General features: G+C 44.7%; 1 protein-coding gene across 1 annotated transcript; it reads right to left on the reverse strand.

The window, feature by feature from the left end:
- Nucleotides 1-1,280: 1,280 nt before the first annotated feature.
- On the reverse strand, nucleotides 1,281-6,366 carry DYNLL1 (dynein light chain LC8-type 1). The gene is made up of 3 exons (XM_032773693.2): nucleotides 6,259-6,366; nucleotides 4,748-4,885; nucleotides 1,281-1,677 (listed from the first exon to the last, which is right to left on the reverse strand). Exons 2-3 carry the CDS (start codon nucleotides 4,877-4,879, stop codon nucleotides 1,540-1,542), a joined length of 270 nt encoding a protein of 89 aa, XP_032629584.1. The 5' UTR covers nucleotides 4,880-4,885; nucleotides 6,259-6,366; the 3' UTR covers nucleotides 1,281-1,539.
- Between the last annotated feature and the right edge of the window lie 9,423 nt (nucleotides 6,367-15,789).

Here is a 15,789-nt window from a genome sequence, read left to right on the forward strand (position 1 = left end):
TTTATACTACTATTAAAGGAGCTTGGATGCAATGTGACTTCATATGCCCTTAGATAAATCACATTAATCAGCTCTTGGTGCATCATCTATTGTAGGACTATCACCTAATTCACTAGGTTAAGTGGTTCCTGCTATAGCAGGACACTTGTCCTGAGTTCTAAATGATTAGGTTATTGTCTGTCAAACTACCTCAACTGGAATCTAGATCAGATCAGGTAAGGAGAGATTCTACTCTTCTACCTCAAAAAAAAATTCTCAATTGAGTATTAATTGTTCTACAGTTATGAATCTTGCTTAAGTGTTAAACATGGAAGCATAACGTAATTGAACATTATTTCTATACTAATGAAGAGCATCATAAAGCCTCATGCATATTGAATAGCTATTGTACTATCATCCTTCACAGTACAATTATTGCAGTGCTACTTCTAATGAGGAGGCTTTTAAAACAAAAGCACTACCCTATCTCCCCTTTTACCTTACCTTTTCCTGCCTTGGTACCTGATAAGGCTGGCATAGCTTCTCCAAAAGCTGCTGTAACTTTCAAGTGTAGAGCAGCAGAAACATGATGGCTAAGGATTCTTGGTACTGAAGATGGTGAACATCCATAAGTTTTGCAAGCTGGGGCTTTACCGTCAGCATTTGAAAGGATATAGTTCCCAGCTCAAAGTTAGTGCCAGCCCTAGGAAAGTGCTTGAACATTAAGAACTACTTGTGCTCCTCACATCCTTAGAACTGGTCCTGCTTACTGAGATTATAGCAGTCTCTGCCAGCACAACCCTAAAGGATCTATGTAGTATCTAGCGTCATGGAATCTCTGTCAGAGACTTTTTGTAAGTGACATAGAAATGGATTAAGACTCACTGTTTTACTATTGGACAATATTACAAATATGTTCTATAAAATAGAGAAGGCAAGTGTACAGCCACTTACAGCCTTGGACCAGAACAACATGGAGATATTGCCTGTTGATAAATGCTTTAAGTGAGTGAATAAGAAAAATATGAACTTCAGATGGAGAAAAATGTAGGCTAGCCTTACAGGAATTACAGCTCCAACTTAACTTTAGTAAAGGCAGTTGTACTTGTCTATGCCAGCAGTGAACTTTTCTATACTAACAGCTTTAGATCACGTTTTGGGTTAGAGAAAATTCACTTACTTTATGAAATACTTCACCTGTTTTCATGGAGCTTAGTACAAATTTAGAGCTTAGTACAAGAATCAATATAGGGCTCAGTCGGAGAGATGGCTATAAAACTATTAGAATAAACTCTTAAAGGTTGAGTATATCCAACAGTTTTATTAAAAAGGGAAGCAGGTTTTTGGAAAGAAAATAAATACAAGGAAGACTTTTTTGCTATTTTTTATAGCAACAATGAAAACAAACTGGTACAGAGCAGTCCCTGTCCATTACCACCACAACAAAAGGCTTGAAGAGCAAAGTGTGTTCCCCAGGGAAGGCTTAAGATTTCAGTCTCTATTTGGAGTTAGTGTGCAGTCCTGGAACCGGATGCAAGTTTGAATAGCACAGTCTGTGCTCTAACCAGATTTGAAGAGAAGAATAGCAACTTGGCCTAGGTAGAAATAGATGAAGTGCTTAGTCTCATGAGTCACATAGCTGCCAAAGTTCCTTCCCACAATGCAGTGCCAAGTGGGGTTGTATTTCTTGTCAAACTCCTGGAAGAAAAAAACAAAACAAAATGCACAATATTACCACAGCAGAACTACCTTTTAGGCACACAAAAGTTGCAGATTTTTTGAACTGCTGTATTCTCACCTACATCTTTATATTAAATGTTCAAACACTGAGGTGTGTGGCAGGGTAAGAACAGCATATCCTTTGCTCTGCATTAAGACCACAGCTTTGATAATAAGGGAGAGGTGGAATCGCTGACTTACCTTTATTGCCCAATTGCTGGTTATTATATCATGAGACAGCAGAAGTCACTGTCTTACTAGGTAACTGCAGGAGTACAGATAGTATTTTACTGCTGTGATAGTTTATACCCTTAGTCACCCCTTTCATAAGGCTATTAAGTTTTGTACAAAGCATATTATGTAAGGCAAAGTTCGACAACCTTTCAGAAGTGGTGTGCCAAGTCTTCATTTATTCACTCTAATTTAAGGTTTTGTGTGCCAGTAATACAGTTGAAGGCCTCTTTCTATAAGTCTATAATATATAACTAAACTATTGTTGTATGTAAAGTAAATAAGCTTCTTAAACATTTTAAAAACCTTCGTTTAAAGTTAAATTAAAATGCAGAGTCCCCTGGACCAGTGGCCAAGACCTGGGCACTGTGAGTGCCACTGAAAAAAAAAATCAGCTCATGTGCTGCCTTCAGCACACACGCCATAGGTTGCCTACACCGATGTATAATCAGGAAATCATGAGTTTTCAAATTATTGTCCTGGTAAAAGGTGTGGCAAGACTGTAAAAGAAAATTTCACCATACGATATTACCAAAGACATGTTCTGGAAGGCAGTCACAAACAAGTTCTCCAGAGATAAAAGGCTAGCCAATGCCGCAGCTAGGTGTCAACTAGCTCAAACAGATCACCAACCTGATTAAGTGGCCACTCTTCTGTGTGCTGGGGGGAATATATTTTGATAAGGTAGTAGTAGGTGGCCAGAAACCTTACATCAGCTGGAGATACTTGCAGAAGAGAAAGGACTGTAAGAAGGCAGACATCCCAAATCATCACTCTCTACCCACAGCATCAACCCCTGAAGATGAAAGGAAGCACCACTGGACTGGGGGCTGAAAATCCTGACAAAGAGGTTCAGCCAGGAAGACTGCTGGAACTTGTGGTGGGAGACCTTTGCTTTGTATTCACTTAGCTTAAGTTAGGTGTAGTTGTGTTTTACCTTTTATTTCCATGTAACCAATCCTGACTCGTACTTGTCACTTAATCTATTTTTCCTAAACCAGTGGGTTTGGATTAAAGTATTTGGGAAACTCCATTTGGGATAACAAGATTTGTGCATATCATTTTCTATTAATAAATGACAGACTTGATACAAGTTTTTTTCCATCCAAGAGGGTGCTGGGCAGTATGACACACATTTCTGGGGGAAAGTCTGGGTCTGGGAGTTGGCTGGTGTTGTCCTGCAGTGTAGTTCATGAATGGCTGCCTATAGCACTCATACAGTATGGCTGGGAGTGATTTACATGCTGGAAGCTGATAGAGAGCAGATCAGGAGTGGTTGCTCTCACAGCGAAGCAGCATCTACAAAAGGCACCCCAGGTTAGGGAATTGAGGGGACAGAGCTGTCCATCAGTCCAGACTGTACCCTGGTTAATGTTACAGCTGCCCACCTGCCACATCTTGCAGAAATCAAGCCAGTTTACTAGGTGTAAGCATTCTCTCTTTGCATCCAAGAATCTACCAAGTCCTAATAGATCCTTAGCATAATAGCTTTCAAGCTATGGTTTCTCAATCAGCAATAGGGCAAAGCCCTTGCTAGTGATCTGCAAAAAGAATTTTCAAAGTCAAGCAGTAGAGGGAATGCATATGGAGAAGGAGGAGTGACACAGGATCTCACAAACAGGCACACACAATGAAAGTGCAGAGTGCTTAGGAGGCATTCCAGTGAATCCATTGTGCTAGTTTGCATCATCCTAGTTCATAAGATCAGAAATGAAGATAGTGAGTTGATCCACAGAGGGGAAGATCAGACCATAATAAGCCCTAATACTCTATTCTTAAAAGAAAAGAACTCACTTCATTTAATAGACCAGATTTATTCACAAATCAGTAGTATTTTACAGTTAGACACTTTAGTCTGACTCCAAGTTTTGCTTGCCAATGTGATGACCAGAGTCAGACTTGTTAAAAAGTGCTTTATACAAATCTATGCCCAGCAGTTATGAAATTTAGAGCTTTGGGACAAGCAAAGGTATCCAGCTGTTTTGTATCTGATTATTATATTAAGCCTCTTGGCTAATTGTTTCTATTTCCATGTGTCTGTCATCACATCCCCTCCCTCTCCACAGCCATTGGGAAGTTATACTGAAGTTTGACAATGAGATATAGAATTGTTTTGTAGTAAATTAAACTGATGTTTCTGCTTCAGTGATTTTTAAGTGGTGCATTCTCTAAAGGGAAGAAAATCTGTACTTGTTTCTACATCTCAAGCAGAAGTGGGGGTTTTTTTAAATAAGTTTGCTATTCTCACTGGAAATTGCTAGCAATAAGGAACTCAAAAAACAGTTAAGGAGAGCACTTGGGTGACTTAGGTTTTATACTCTGTCAACGACTGCTGTTTATAAGTCTATTCCACTCAATGTAGTCTCAGTCTCAATTCAGTTCAACCTTCCCACTCTTATGGCAAGCCAGCATCTTCCATTAGCACTGCCAATTCAGCAAACTTCAGAAGTACGAAAAACAGTAAACTACAGTTTCCTCTCCCAACTGAGCCCAGTTGGCAACATCCACCTGCAGCTTCTCCCAACAGCTCCCCTGCTGTTAGAACAAGTATATGGCTAGGATATGAAAAAAACCAAATGAAAGAAAAAGAACAGTTACCAAACCCAGGAACAGTTATGTGTGACACAGGTCTTCAGAAGAGTTATACAACATAAAATTACTTGGCAAATGAAGGCCTTTGTATACAACTTCAGTTGAGCTGAGCACTTAGTAAAGCTCTTTTCTTCTAGAGTTCTTCTGGCAGTACTCCTGTCATACTAGGTTCTAAAACATGCATATCCAGCAACAGAGGGAAAAGGCTATTACAACAGGGATTTACCTTCTTTATATGAGCTGCAATATCCTTCTCAATGTTGTATTTCTCCAGGGCCTGAGTGGCACACTCCACTGAATCTTGCTGCATCTCTTCAGACATATCCGCATTCTTGATCACAGCCTTTCGATCACACATGGTTACCTAGGGAGCATACACGCACACACAAAATAATTTGACATGGCAGTAGAAGCATCCACCACCCAAAACTCCCACAGTCAGTCTGTTTAATAGGCTTGGTCTTGTACAATGCATGGTTTTTATGGTCACTATCTAGTAGCTTAAGAACATTGGCCCAGCCTTAATGCAAAACACATCTCCTCAAAGCATGCAGACATCAGCTCTACAGCCAGTGACATACGTTATACAGACAGTGAAGTAAATTGGATGTAATTTTTCAGCTGTAGTACTACTTTCCTCCCTCTGTTTCAGCTGAAGTAACTGGTTTGAAAGCATAGTTAGGAGCATTTTCAGTTTCACTGATCATGATCTCTTTCCCAAGGGAGAATCTGTAGAATCACTTTTTGGCTTTTCAGCTAAACTAAAGCTTATCAGTTTAAACTGATAGTCTATAGAGCCCAGTGGGTCTCAAACTTTTGTACTGGGGACACCTTTTACATAGCAAGCCTCTGAACACAACCACCCATGTAAATTAAAAATACTTTTATATATTTAACACAATTATAAATACTGTAGGCAAAGCGGGGTTTGGGGTGGAAGCTGACAACTCGTGACTCCCATGTAATAACCTCGTGACCCCCGAGGGGTCCCAACCTCCTGTTTGAGAACCCCTGGTATAGTCAGTACCGTGGTGAGGTGGACTCCTCCTAGTAGCCCTTAGTCATAATTTGAGTGCAAATAGAGACCCTGAGCAGTTTAAAATACTATATACATTTTCAGGAAATTAAATTCAGAGCTTGGAATACTTTGTGAAGAGAGAGATGCTAGAAAATTCTATGTAATTTCCCTGGCACAGACAAGCTATCGCGTAGCATTCCCAGATATGCTGGCTCTTTGGGAGTGTCCATTGACAGTCCTGCCATGCGTCCTCGTTCTCATTTTCCAGACACATCTTAGTATTGGGGGGCGAGGGGGGTTAAAGCACCGAAGAAGCCACAATACTTCCATCGGCATCCCCTCTTCCCCAATCGGTGGTCTTCTCCCCACGCCCACCCAACCAGGGCACCCCCCCCCGTCACCCTCCCCTACTCCCACCGCCCCGCTAGTTCCCCCCCGTCCACCTTCCACCTCCCCCCAGCCATGGGCACACCCCCCCTTCACCTTCCATGCCCACCCCCCCCGTACCCTCGCCCAATTAGTACTTCCACTGCCCACCCCCTTCTACACACAGAATCACAGCAGCCTCCCGCCCGCCAGGGCTCACAAGAACCCACGCCCCCTGGGCACCCTCCTCTTATCCGCTCCTTCTCCCTCCGCCGGCGGGATGACCAGACGCCTCTGCCTTCTCCCAGCGCCCTGTGACCGGCTCGAGGGTCCTGCGCCGGTCGAGAACTCACCGTGTGCTGGGCGGCTCCGAGCGCGGAGTGAAGGGATGGGGCGGGCAGGCACCTCTTCAACCAGCACTCACTCAGCCAGCTCTCCGATGTGACTGAAGGCGCGCGGCGCCACCCCCGTAGCCTAATACTTTTAGCCACGCCCCTCTGACTAAGACACGCCCGCGTGCACCAATCATTGGCCTATGCAACAATCTCAGGGGCACGTCATTGGCCGACAGCTACCGCTTACCACAGCTTCTTACTATTGCGTTTTGTTTCAGCCCGGCATGCATCGCGCTGGCGTCTGTTCCCATAGCGACAGGATGTGTGGTGCCCGGGCGCAAGCCCGGGAGTGAGGAGCCTCCGGAACCACCAGGGCTCAAGGATCCCTCCCGTAACGTCTCATCCGATAAAAGGATGGGGGACTCCCACCCAGGAGCAGCGATGAGGGCGGCTGTCATCGACGGGGCTATGGAGACTGTTGCTGAGGACAGGATTCCCCCGCACCCCGTTCTCAGAAGCATGGAGAGGCCTAGGCTCAAATCTCCACAGAGATACAAAGGCCCAGGAATACAGAAGCCTCCTCCGGAGACTGGCATGTGGCACTCCATCGCCCCAGGAACAGGCATCCAGGGTTGTGGCCCCTTCCTTGGAGAAAAGGTGCCACTGATCAAGGGTGGTATTTATATTTAGGAGCACCTAGAGACCCCATCTGAAACTGGGCACAGGCAAAGTGAGAAAGAGCCCCTGGTCCAAAGAGCTTAGAAACTAAGTAGATAAGATATACAAAGAGCGGGAATGGAAACAGATGCTGCAGGGACTTCATCATCTTGTGCAGTTGTGGGGGGAATCAGATCTCTCTCTTTTGGGCAGATCCAACAGTGTTCAGGGACCAGTTACCTTCCTCCAGAAGTCACTAGAGAATGAGAACTGAATTTGCAGCAGGAGTGAAGCTCAATAGGTAGTAGACAAGCATAGACCATGGAATGCTTTTAAGCTTTGCCTCATTCTCTGATCTGAAGGTGGTTAATGGCATCTGCTGAAATCTCTCTGGGAGCTTAAAGAATGAGAAAATACCCAGAACCGAATGTGAGGAATTTTTGTGATATTTTTATGAAAAACTATGTGTGACTCAGTTTCTCAACCCATTTTGTATTGTTACCCACTGGATATGAGCCAATTAATTTATTTCTTGGAACAGGAATCTGGGTAAGATTCATGTACAGTTGGCATATCTGGGTTGGTATGAATTCATTAGCATACCACATATATATTAAGTTGCCTTGGAGATACAATGGAAGACCAAGGACCAGATATTAATTTTTAATACCTGTCAGTCAAGTTCACTTAGAACATATGAAAACAGCCTGACTGCAGCTTGAAACAAATGCAGGAGATAAAAGCAGAAAGAGGCATTATGATTAGTTTGACCTTGGACATACTATAGGACAAAGAAACCCATCCAGTAATCTCTGCATCAAGACCATAACATCTGTTTGAACTATAGCATATCTTTTTAGAAAGGTATCCAATCCTTCTAGGAAAAGACTTCAAGGAAAAGACTCCAAGGAAAAGACTTCAAGCTATGGAGAATCCATCATATCCCTCAGTAAGTTGTTCCAATGGTTAATTACCCTCAGTGCTACCTATTTGCACTTTATTTCTAATCTCAATTTGTCTAATTTCATCTTCCAACCATTTAATCTCATGCATTTTTGTGATAAAGAGCCATCTACTGTCAGAAATATTTTCCCCAAGTCAGTATTTGTAGCTTGTGACCAAGTCACCTCTTAACCTTCTCTTTGGTAAACAAAATAGATCAAGCTGAAGTCTATCACTATAAGGTGTGTTTTCCAGACCTCAAATAATTGCAGCTCTTTTCCCTACCCTTTGCAATTTTTCAACACATTTTTTTACATGTGCGTACCAGACTTGGACTCAGTATTCCAGTAATGGTCTCACTAAAGCTGTGTACAGATATAATACTATCTTCCAAGGCCATGGCTACACTTGCAGATGTAGAGCACTTTGAGTTAAATCAGCCTTCTGAGAGCGCACCAGGGAAAGTGCGCCAGTCTGTCCACACTGACAGCAGCAAGCACACTGGCATGGCACATTCGCAGCACTTGAAGTGATATTTGGAGCGGTGCATTATGGGCAGCTATCCCACAGAGCACCTCTTCCCATTCTGGTGCTGTGGCTTGTGGGAAGAAGGCATGGGGTGTAGGGCATTCTGGATCCTGTCCCAACGCCCTATGATGCATTGCTTCACATCCCAGCAATCCCTGTGTTTCTGTCTACATTTGGCACCGTCTTTCAACGGTTTCTGTGCAGAGCACGCTTTGTCTTCCCTTTCAGTCTGTGGGAATGGAGCCTGAACTGCTGCGGAACATGCTGACGAGTCTCACAGCACGTCTTGTCTGGCAGTTGAGTTACTGCTTAAAATCCAAAGTGACAGTCTTCTTTGCTTGTACGCAGCCTCTGCCTGAGTCTTCTCGGTCTGTCGGACGGTGATAAGAATGACAGCTGAGCTCTCAAGGTTGCACCTATACAGGGAAAATGCAACACTTAACAGAAGCAGCATTCTTCTACACACCAGACAGAGCAGTGATTCCCCTGTACTTAAGGAGGGCAATCACAAAAAACATACTTTGCCTGTCCCAAAGTGAGTACACGTAACCCATGGGAGCCCCAGAAATGGTGAGTAAGCACAGGGTCCATGGGGACTGATTGTTTCATGACTGTTCTGTCCTCTGGGTTTCTGTGTCTTGGGGAGAGCCAACAGCTGCAGGGGGCACCTACACTGAATAGTGTCCCAACATTCTCCACAGGAGTTCATCCTGGAAGATATCTCGCTCCTGAGGGTGACCAGGGAAGCAAGGGAGGGTCTTCTCCTACAATGCAGTTTCTACCCTGGCCCATACGCAGCTTGCCTATGTGCAGCAGTGGTTCCCCATCCTCGCCCAAAGAGCCCGTACCTAAAAACTTCCTTCCTGAAAAGAAAGCCACTTACTAGGAACCTCCTCTGTTGTTTGTCCTTCCCCAAGCACCGGATGCCGCGACTGGTTGCCCTCCTTCTGGCTCGAGAAGAGCTCCTGGCTGCAGGCATCTGGGGATTCCAGGGTGTCTCCCCGCAATCTAAGCACCATTGTTCGTGCTTTTCTCCTCCTCCTCCCCTCCCTTGCTGTGCTGGGCTCGGAAGTATCCATGGTGGTCGTTGCAGTGGAGGTGGGATCACCCCCAGGTATTGCATCCAGCTTTTTATAGAATTTGCAGGTTGCGGGGGCAGCACTGGAGCGGCTGTTAGCCTCACGGGCTTTGTGTTAGGCATTCCGCAGCTCCTTTACTTTAACCCGACACTGCACCGCATCCCGGTCATGGCCCCTGTCCATCATGGCCCTTGATATGTGCCCTAAGGTATCGTAATTCCTACAGCTGGAGCGCAGCTGGGATTGCACAGATTCCTCCCAACAAACACTGATGAGGTCCAGCACCTTGCCCAAAGGTGAAAGTAGGCCAGTACGGAGGACCAGTAAGAAAAGGAGACTGGCTGAGGGAGGGAGAAACCTGCCCCCTGCATAAGAATAGTTTAAACTCAGCTGTTCCCTAAGTGGTTCAGCCCTCCAGGTTAGGAGAGGTTTCTGGCATCCTTGTTAATTTCACTCACAATAGCTGGGGGGAGAGGGAAGGCTGTGTTTGACCATGGCAGGGGCAGTCCTTGTCTGCCCCCAGGATGAGGGGATCTTGTCTCCAATACTAATATACACAACAAATACAAGCATTTGGCTGCACAGCTTAAATCCAGAGCTAAGAAAAGCAGGTGGAAGGGGAAAACTCACTGTCACATTGGTTTCTTATCTCCTCCCTCCCCCTCCTCCAGCCAGGCTGCAGACAAGGCTCTGCATTCCTCCCCCTGCCCCCCCAGCAGGAGTTCTCTTCTAGGCTCTAGCTTGCAGTAGGGACACTGGCTGAGATGCCTGCTGCTGCTTCTGCCTGCATAAGAACAGTTTAAATTCAGCTGTTCCCTGCACAGTTCAGCCCCCAGGATTAGAAGCCGTTTCTGGCATCCTTGTTAATTTCACTCCCAGTTGTTGTTGGGGCGGGAAGGGTGTGTGTGACCATGGCAGGGGCAGTTCTTTTCTGCCCCCAGGATGAGGGGATCTCCTATGCACAAAAAAACGCAATCAAAATCAGGAATCATTTCCAAGTTCAAATCTATCCCATTCCCTCCCCCAGCAGAGGATCATGGTTGTGATGTCCAAACTGCTTGCAGATCCTCTTTGAAATGTTACTGAACTGCACAGGGAACAGCTGAGTTTAAACTGTTCTTATGCAGGAGGCAGACTTCTCCCTCCGTCGGCCAGTCTCCCTGCTCCCTGCTGCAAGCTGCAAGCTAGAGGGAAGCTCCTGCAGCTGCTGCTCAGTGCCAGGCAGGGAGAAACCGTGAAGCCTAGAGTCCACAGCCTGGCTGGAGGAGGAGGGAAGACACAGAGAAAAATGTGACAGTGAGTTTTCACTTTTTCAGGCTTATTCCAGTGGTAAAGTTTTATTACAGACAGTACTGGTATTAGTAATAGTAGTTTTATTTTCTCTATCTATGTCATGCAATGGGAGGGATCCATGAAGTGTGTAGCAGAGGTGGGTTGCTTGCGATTGGACCATATGGGTAAGAAATGTAAATTACTTTCACCCCTCCCCAAACTCCAGGGCTCCCAGCCACCTCTGCAGCTGGTATCTACAGGGGTGATTTAAAGGGCCCGGCTCCTAGCTTCAGCTGAATCCCCAAGCCCTTTAAATCCTGATTTAAAAGCCCTGGGTTTTAAAGGCCCCACCTATTCCAATAGAGGCCAGTCCTCTTCTGGTTGAGGCCCCTCCCCCTCCACAGGACTCTGGAGTACTGGCAAGTCCTTTAAGTTACTTTCACCCCTGACCTCGCCATTGTTCCATGCTGGAGATCACCTGGCACGTGGAGGCATGGCCACCTGGAAAGATGCGCTATAGCACTCCACGCGTGGCTGAGCAAACAGGAAGGGGATTTTCAAAATTCTCAGGGAATTTAAGAGGCGGGACTGACGCTTGGTCACCTGAGGACAGGGCAGCAGAGTTCAAAAGTGATGACCAGAGTGGCTAGAACAGGCATTGTAGGACACTTCCGGAGGCCAATCAGAGCGCATTAGGTGTCCATGCTGGCGCCATGGTGCTCCAGCGAGAGCACAACAAGCGTTATTCCTCTTGGGGAGGTCGAGTACCAGGAGTGCTCCAGCCGCGGAGTCAGAGCGCTCTAAGTGCCTTGCCAGTGTGAACGGGGAGTGAGGTAGAGTGCTCTTGGCAGCTTTATTGCGCTATAACACACAAGTGTAGCCAAGGCCTGAGTCATATTTGATCTTGTCTTGATTATACATCCAAAGGTACCATTTGCCCTCTGAGCCACAGCATCACTCTGGGAGCTCATGTTCAGCTGGTTATCTACCATGACTCCTAAGCCCTTTCCATTGTCACTGCAGTCTAGGATACAGTTCTCCATTCTGCAATTGTGACCTCCATTTTTTGTTCCTAGATGTATGACCTTGTATTAGATTTTATTAAAATGCATGTTGTTCAAATTAACTCACCTTGCCAAGAAATGTAAATCAACCTATATAAGTGACCTTTCTGTTTCATTATTTACCACTGCACCAATTTGTCTGTCATCCTTAACTTTCACCAGAAATTATTTTATGTATTCTTCTAAATTATTGATAAAGACATTGAATATCTTTGGGGATAGAACAAATTACTCCAGGACCCCACTAGAAATACTCACACTGGATTAAAATTCTTAATTTACAATTGCTTTTTTCCAATCTTCATATTAATCAATTTTAACCCTTTTAATATGGGCTACCTTGATTTTGTATAGTGCTATTTTTTTTATTAGAATGTCATACAGAACTAAGTCAAAGGCCTTATAGAAGCGAGCAGTTATCTTTATCAACTAAATTTGTAATCTACATTAAAATTATAACAGGTTTGTTTGACAAAGGACTATTTTAAATAAAAATTCTATGTCCTTTAATTCTTTACTGATTGGGTCCCAAATCAGCCTTTCCATGATTTTGCCTGGGATTGATGTCAGCCTATTACCTGGGTCAACATGTTAACCCCTGTTAAATACTGAGATTACTTTAACTTTTTTTCTAGTCCTTTGGAACTTCAGTGTCTCAAGATTTGTTAAAAATCAACAACAGTGTTTCAGAATGCTCCTTGGTCAATTCTTTAATAGTCTTGGGTGCAAGTTATCTGGTCAAGCAGACATAAAAATATTTAACTGTAATAGTTGCTGTTTAACATCCTCCCTATTTACTGATAGAATAGAAAATATTTAACATTAGAAGATATTAATACATCATCCTGCTTTTTTCTAAATACAGAACAGAAATATTTATCGAATACTCATGGCTTTTCTATATCATAATTGTCACTTCTACCATGTATCAGAGGGGTAGCCGTGTTAGTCTGGATCTGTAAAAAGCAACCAAGAGTCCTGTGGCACCTTATAGACTACATCTACCAATATGTCTGTTAGTCTGTAAGGCGCCACAGGACTCATAGACTCATAGACTCGTAGGTCAGACTCTTTGCTGCTTTTTACTTTCACCATGCTTATCTATATGCTGTTGGATATATGGCGTTATTAGGATTTAATTTGTTCCTGATATGCTTAAATAATTTCTTCTTCTTGTCCTTAATCCTAGTGGCCATTGTTTTTTTATTTACACCTTTAGTCTGCCTTATTAACTGTCTGCATTTCCTAACTGTTAATTTGTTGTCCTTACCATCAGCTTTCACATGTTTCCATTTGTTATATCTTGATTTTTTTTTAATTATTGCTGCTTGTGACAATCAGGCTCCAGACACCCTCAGCAGAGAACAGTGGGTCTGAATCCCAAAGAATAACCAGTTGAATCAACTGATTGTACACAGTGTTATTGTGTAGAAATATGTATGCCCAGTAAAGTCTTTATGAAAGCTTGAATTGTTCTGAACTTGATGGTCATTAGGAGACAGGGCCGGTGCAAGGATATTTTGCGCCCTAGGCGAAACTTCCACCTTGCCCTCCCCCTCCTCTCCTCCTTCCCCCCACAACCTCCAAAAACTAGTAAACGTAGCATTATAAACAGCCTGTCAGAACGGGTAAGGACTTTGTAATGTTTCTTTTTGACCTTTAAGGGGTTTAAATTGTTTGCCATTGCCTCTGATGGTGTCCCATTCAAAGTCTTACTATTGTGCAAAGCTAAACAATTGAGCCTTCCATTGCATCACCAGCCAGGTTAGGCAGGGTGACAAATCCTCCTTGACCCAAAGGGCCATTATCCCCTGGTAACTAATTTCTACTCCAAGCCTGTAAAGCAGACTTTTAAGGTAAATCCATTATTCCTTCAATATTACCCATGCACACATCTTACAACGATTCTCACTCTTGACAAGTTACCAGCCTTGTGTAGATCCCTTCCACATTCCTCTTTGTGGGTAAGTGCCCTGTAAGACACATGTGGGGTGCAGTGAGTTTGTCAGGCCTGCGGTGACAGCGGTTTGTGAAGATCAGGGCGCCCTTTGCCAAGGGGTGCTGGTGTTACAGTGAGCTTGGAGTGGCTGACAGTATGGGGCAGAGCGCTGAGGCTGGTGGGAGAGGTAATACTCATTGGGCTGGGGGGAGGTGGTGCCGGGATGGGGCAGAGGCAGGTACCTGTCAGTCTTCAGTGCTTGGTCCACCCCAGCAGCCTCTTCATCTCAGAGTCTCCCCCGCTTGCCCGGGGGCCACTCCTCCTCTCAAGCTCCCTGGCTGCTGCCACTGCGGCCACTCAGGAGGAAGCGGACGGGGGGCGCCACCGCAGAGGAGACACAAGGGGTTGGACTCGGCTGGGGCCTGCACCTGCCAGCCGAGAGCAGCAGGAACCAGGTACCACTCGGGGGGAGCTGGGCGGCCCGAGTCCAGCGTGACAGCAGCCTCTGCAGCAGCAGGGGCAGGCGGGGAGCATAGCCCGCCATGGAGTAAGAGAGGCTGCACTGCTGCTGCTGTTTCCCACCTACAGCCATCCTTCTGGCTAGAATCTGACAACCTAGTGCTGATGCACAGGGGGTTAGGTTGGCTTAACTATGCTGCTCAGGGGAGTGAATTTTTCATACCCCTGAGTAAAGTCGTTAAGACGACTTAATTTTCTAGTGTAGACCAGGCCCCAGTCTTGGAAAACTAAGGCTTGGTCTACACTAAAAAATTGTCAGCTTAACTGCATCACTCAGGAGTGTGAAAAATCATAGCCCCCAAGAGGCATTGTTAAGTCGGTCTAACCTCAGTGTGGACAGCACTAGGTTGATGGAAGAAGTCTTTCATTGACTTCGCTATCCCCCTCTCGGGGAGACGAATTAACTAGAGCGACAGGAGAACCCCTCCCATCAGCACAGGTAATGTCTACACTGAAACACTATAGCAGCACAGAAGTGGGAGAAGGGGTTAATTTTTCAAAGTTCTTTTTATTCAGGTCATCCATTCAGCAGGTCAGCTGCAGATTAGAACATGGTTAATTCACACTAATGGCAGAGAAATTAACTGAAAATTACTGAATGTTGTGAATTACCAGGTACGTACATAAATAATAATAAAGGATGATATATCACAAAATGTGCTTAGTTAATTTATTTTGACAATGGCAGTTTGGTTTTAATTATGTACGTCATAATGCTCTAGTAAATGTTCTGTTGTGTGGTTTGTAAAACAAATTAAATCTTAGTAATGTGGCAGCTCATGACACTCTCTGCATTTAAATCTTTTCGGAGAGGTGGAGGAAAATGGACTGGTGGTTTTTTTTGGCAATTCAGCAAAGTGCAGATTAGTGAGATTCAACCATTGTTACATTTGTTATCTTTTGAACTGGCTGATACATGTGCATTTGGGAAAGAGCTACTGAACTGAACACAAGCAATGATTGCTGCTTGGAATGTTATCAGTTTACAACAGATACATCACAAGATTTAACAATGTCTTTCCTCTTGGAATCAGAAGTGCTGGGAGTCAGAGTTTTCTAGCCCATATTTGCAGACTCAATGGGCCTGATTCTCCATTCACACTATTGGTAGCTTTCTACACTCACTTTGCGCACATTGTGCCAGAGCCACACCTGGAGTAGTATGGAGCTACACTAGGGATGGATTTGTCCCAGTGAGTGCAGAGTGGATATAAAATGTTATCACTGGGATGAGTGGAGAATTCTGATTTGGTAGCATTTTACCCCTCTTGGCACACGTGTTCATGTAGTCAATATAGGATAAGGTTCCAGATAGGCCTCTGCACGTTTGGAAGCTTATCTGACACAGGCCTGAAGTTCACCTATTTGTAGTGGGAGTTCATGCAAGCTGCATAAGGGCTTCTCCTTCCTGTCTGATCTCTTGGCACATGTCTAGTCCCATCTTTGCTGTTGCAACATGAAGGAAGTATCTCTGCCAGGCCCAAGGCTTTCTGTGTTACCTTGTTCCACTCTCTGCTTAAGTGCCCAGTGTTGCTGGTGGGAGTCCCAT

This window comes from Chelonoidis abingdonii, chromosome 22 (genome assembly GCF_003597395.2).
Source record: "Chelonoidis abingdonii isolate Lonesome George chromosome 22, CheloAbing_2.0, whole genome shotgun sequence".
NCBI lineage: Eukaryota > Metazoa > Chordata > Testudines > Testudinidae > Chelonoidis > Chelonoidis abingdonii.

Bases quoted from the DNA above. Each gene is read 5' to 3' on its own strand.
- DYNLL1 (XM_032773693.2), bottom strand. From the start codon at position 4,879: ATGTGTGATCGAAAGGCTGTGATCAAGAATGCGGATATGTCTGAAGAG. The intron at 1,678-4,747 runs GTAAATCCCTGT...TTTTTCTTCCAG, and splicing joins TTGCAGCTCATATAAAGAAG to GAGTTTGACAAGAAATACAA.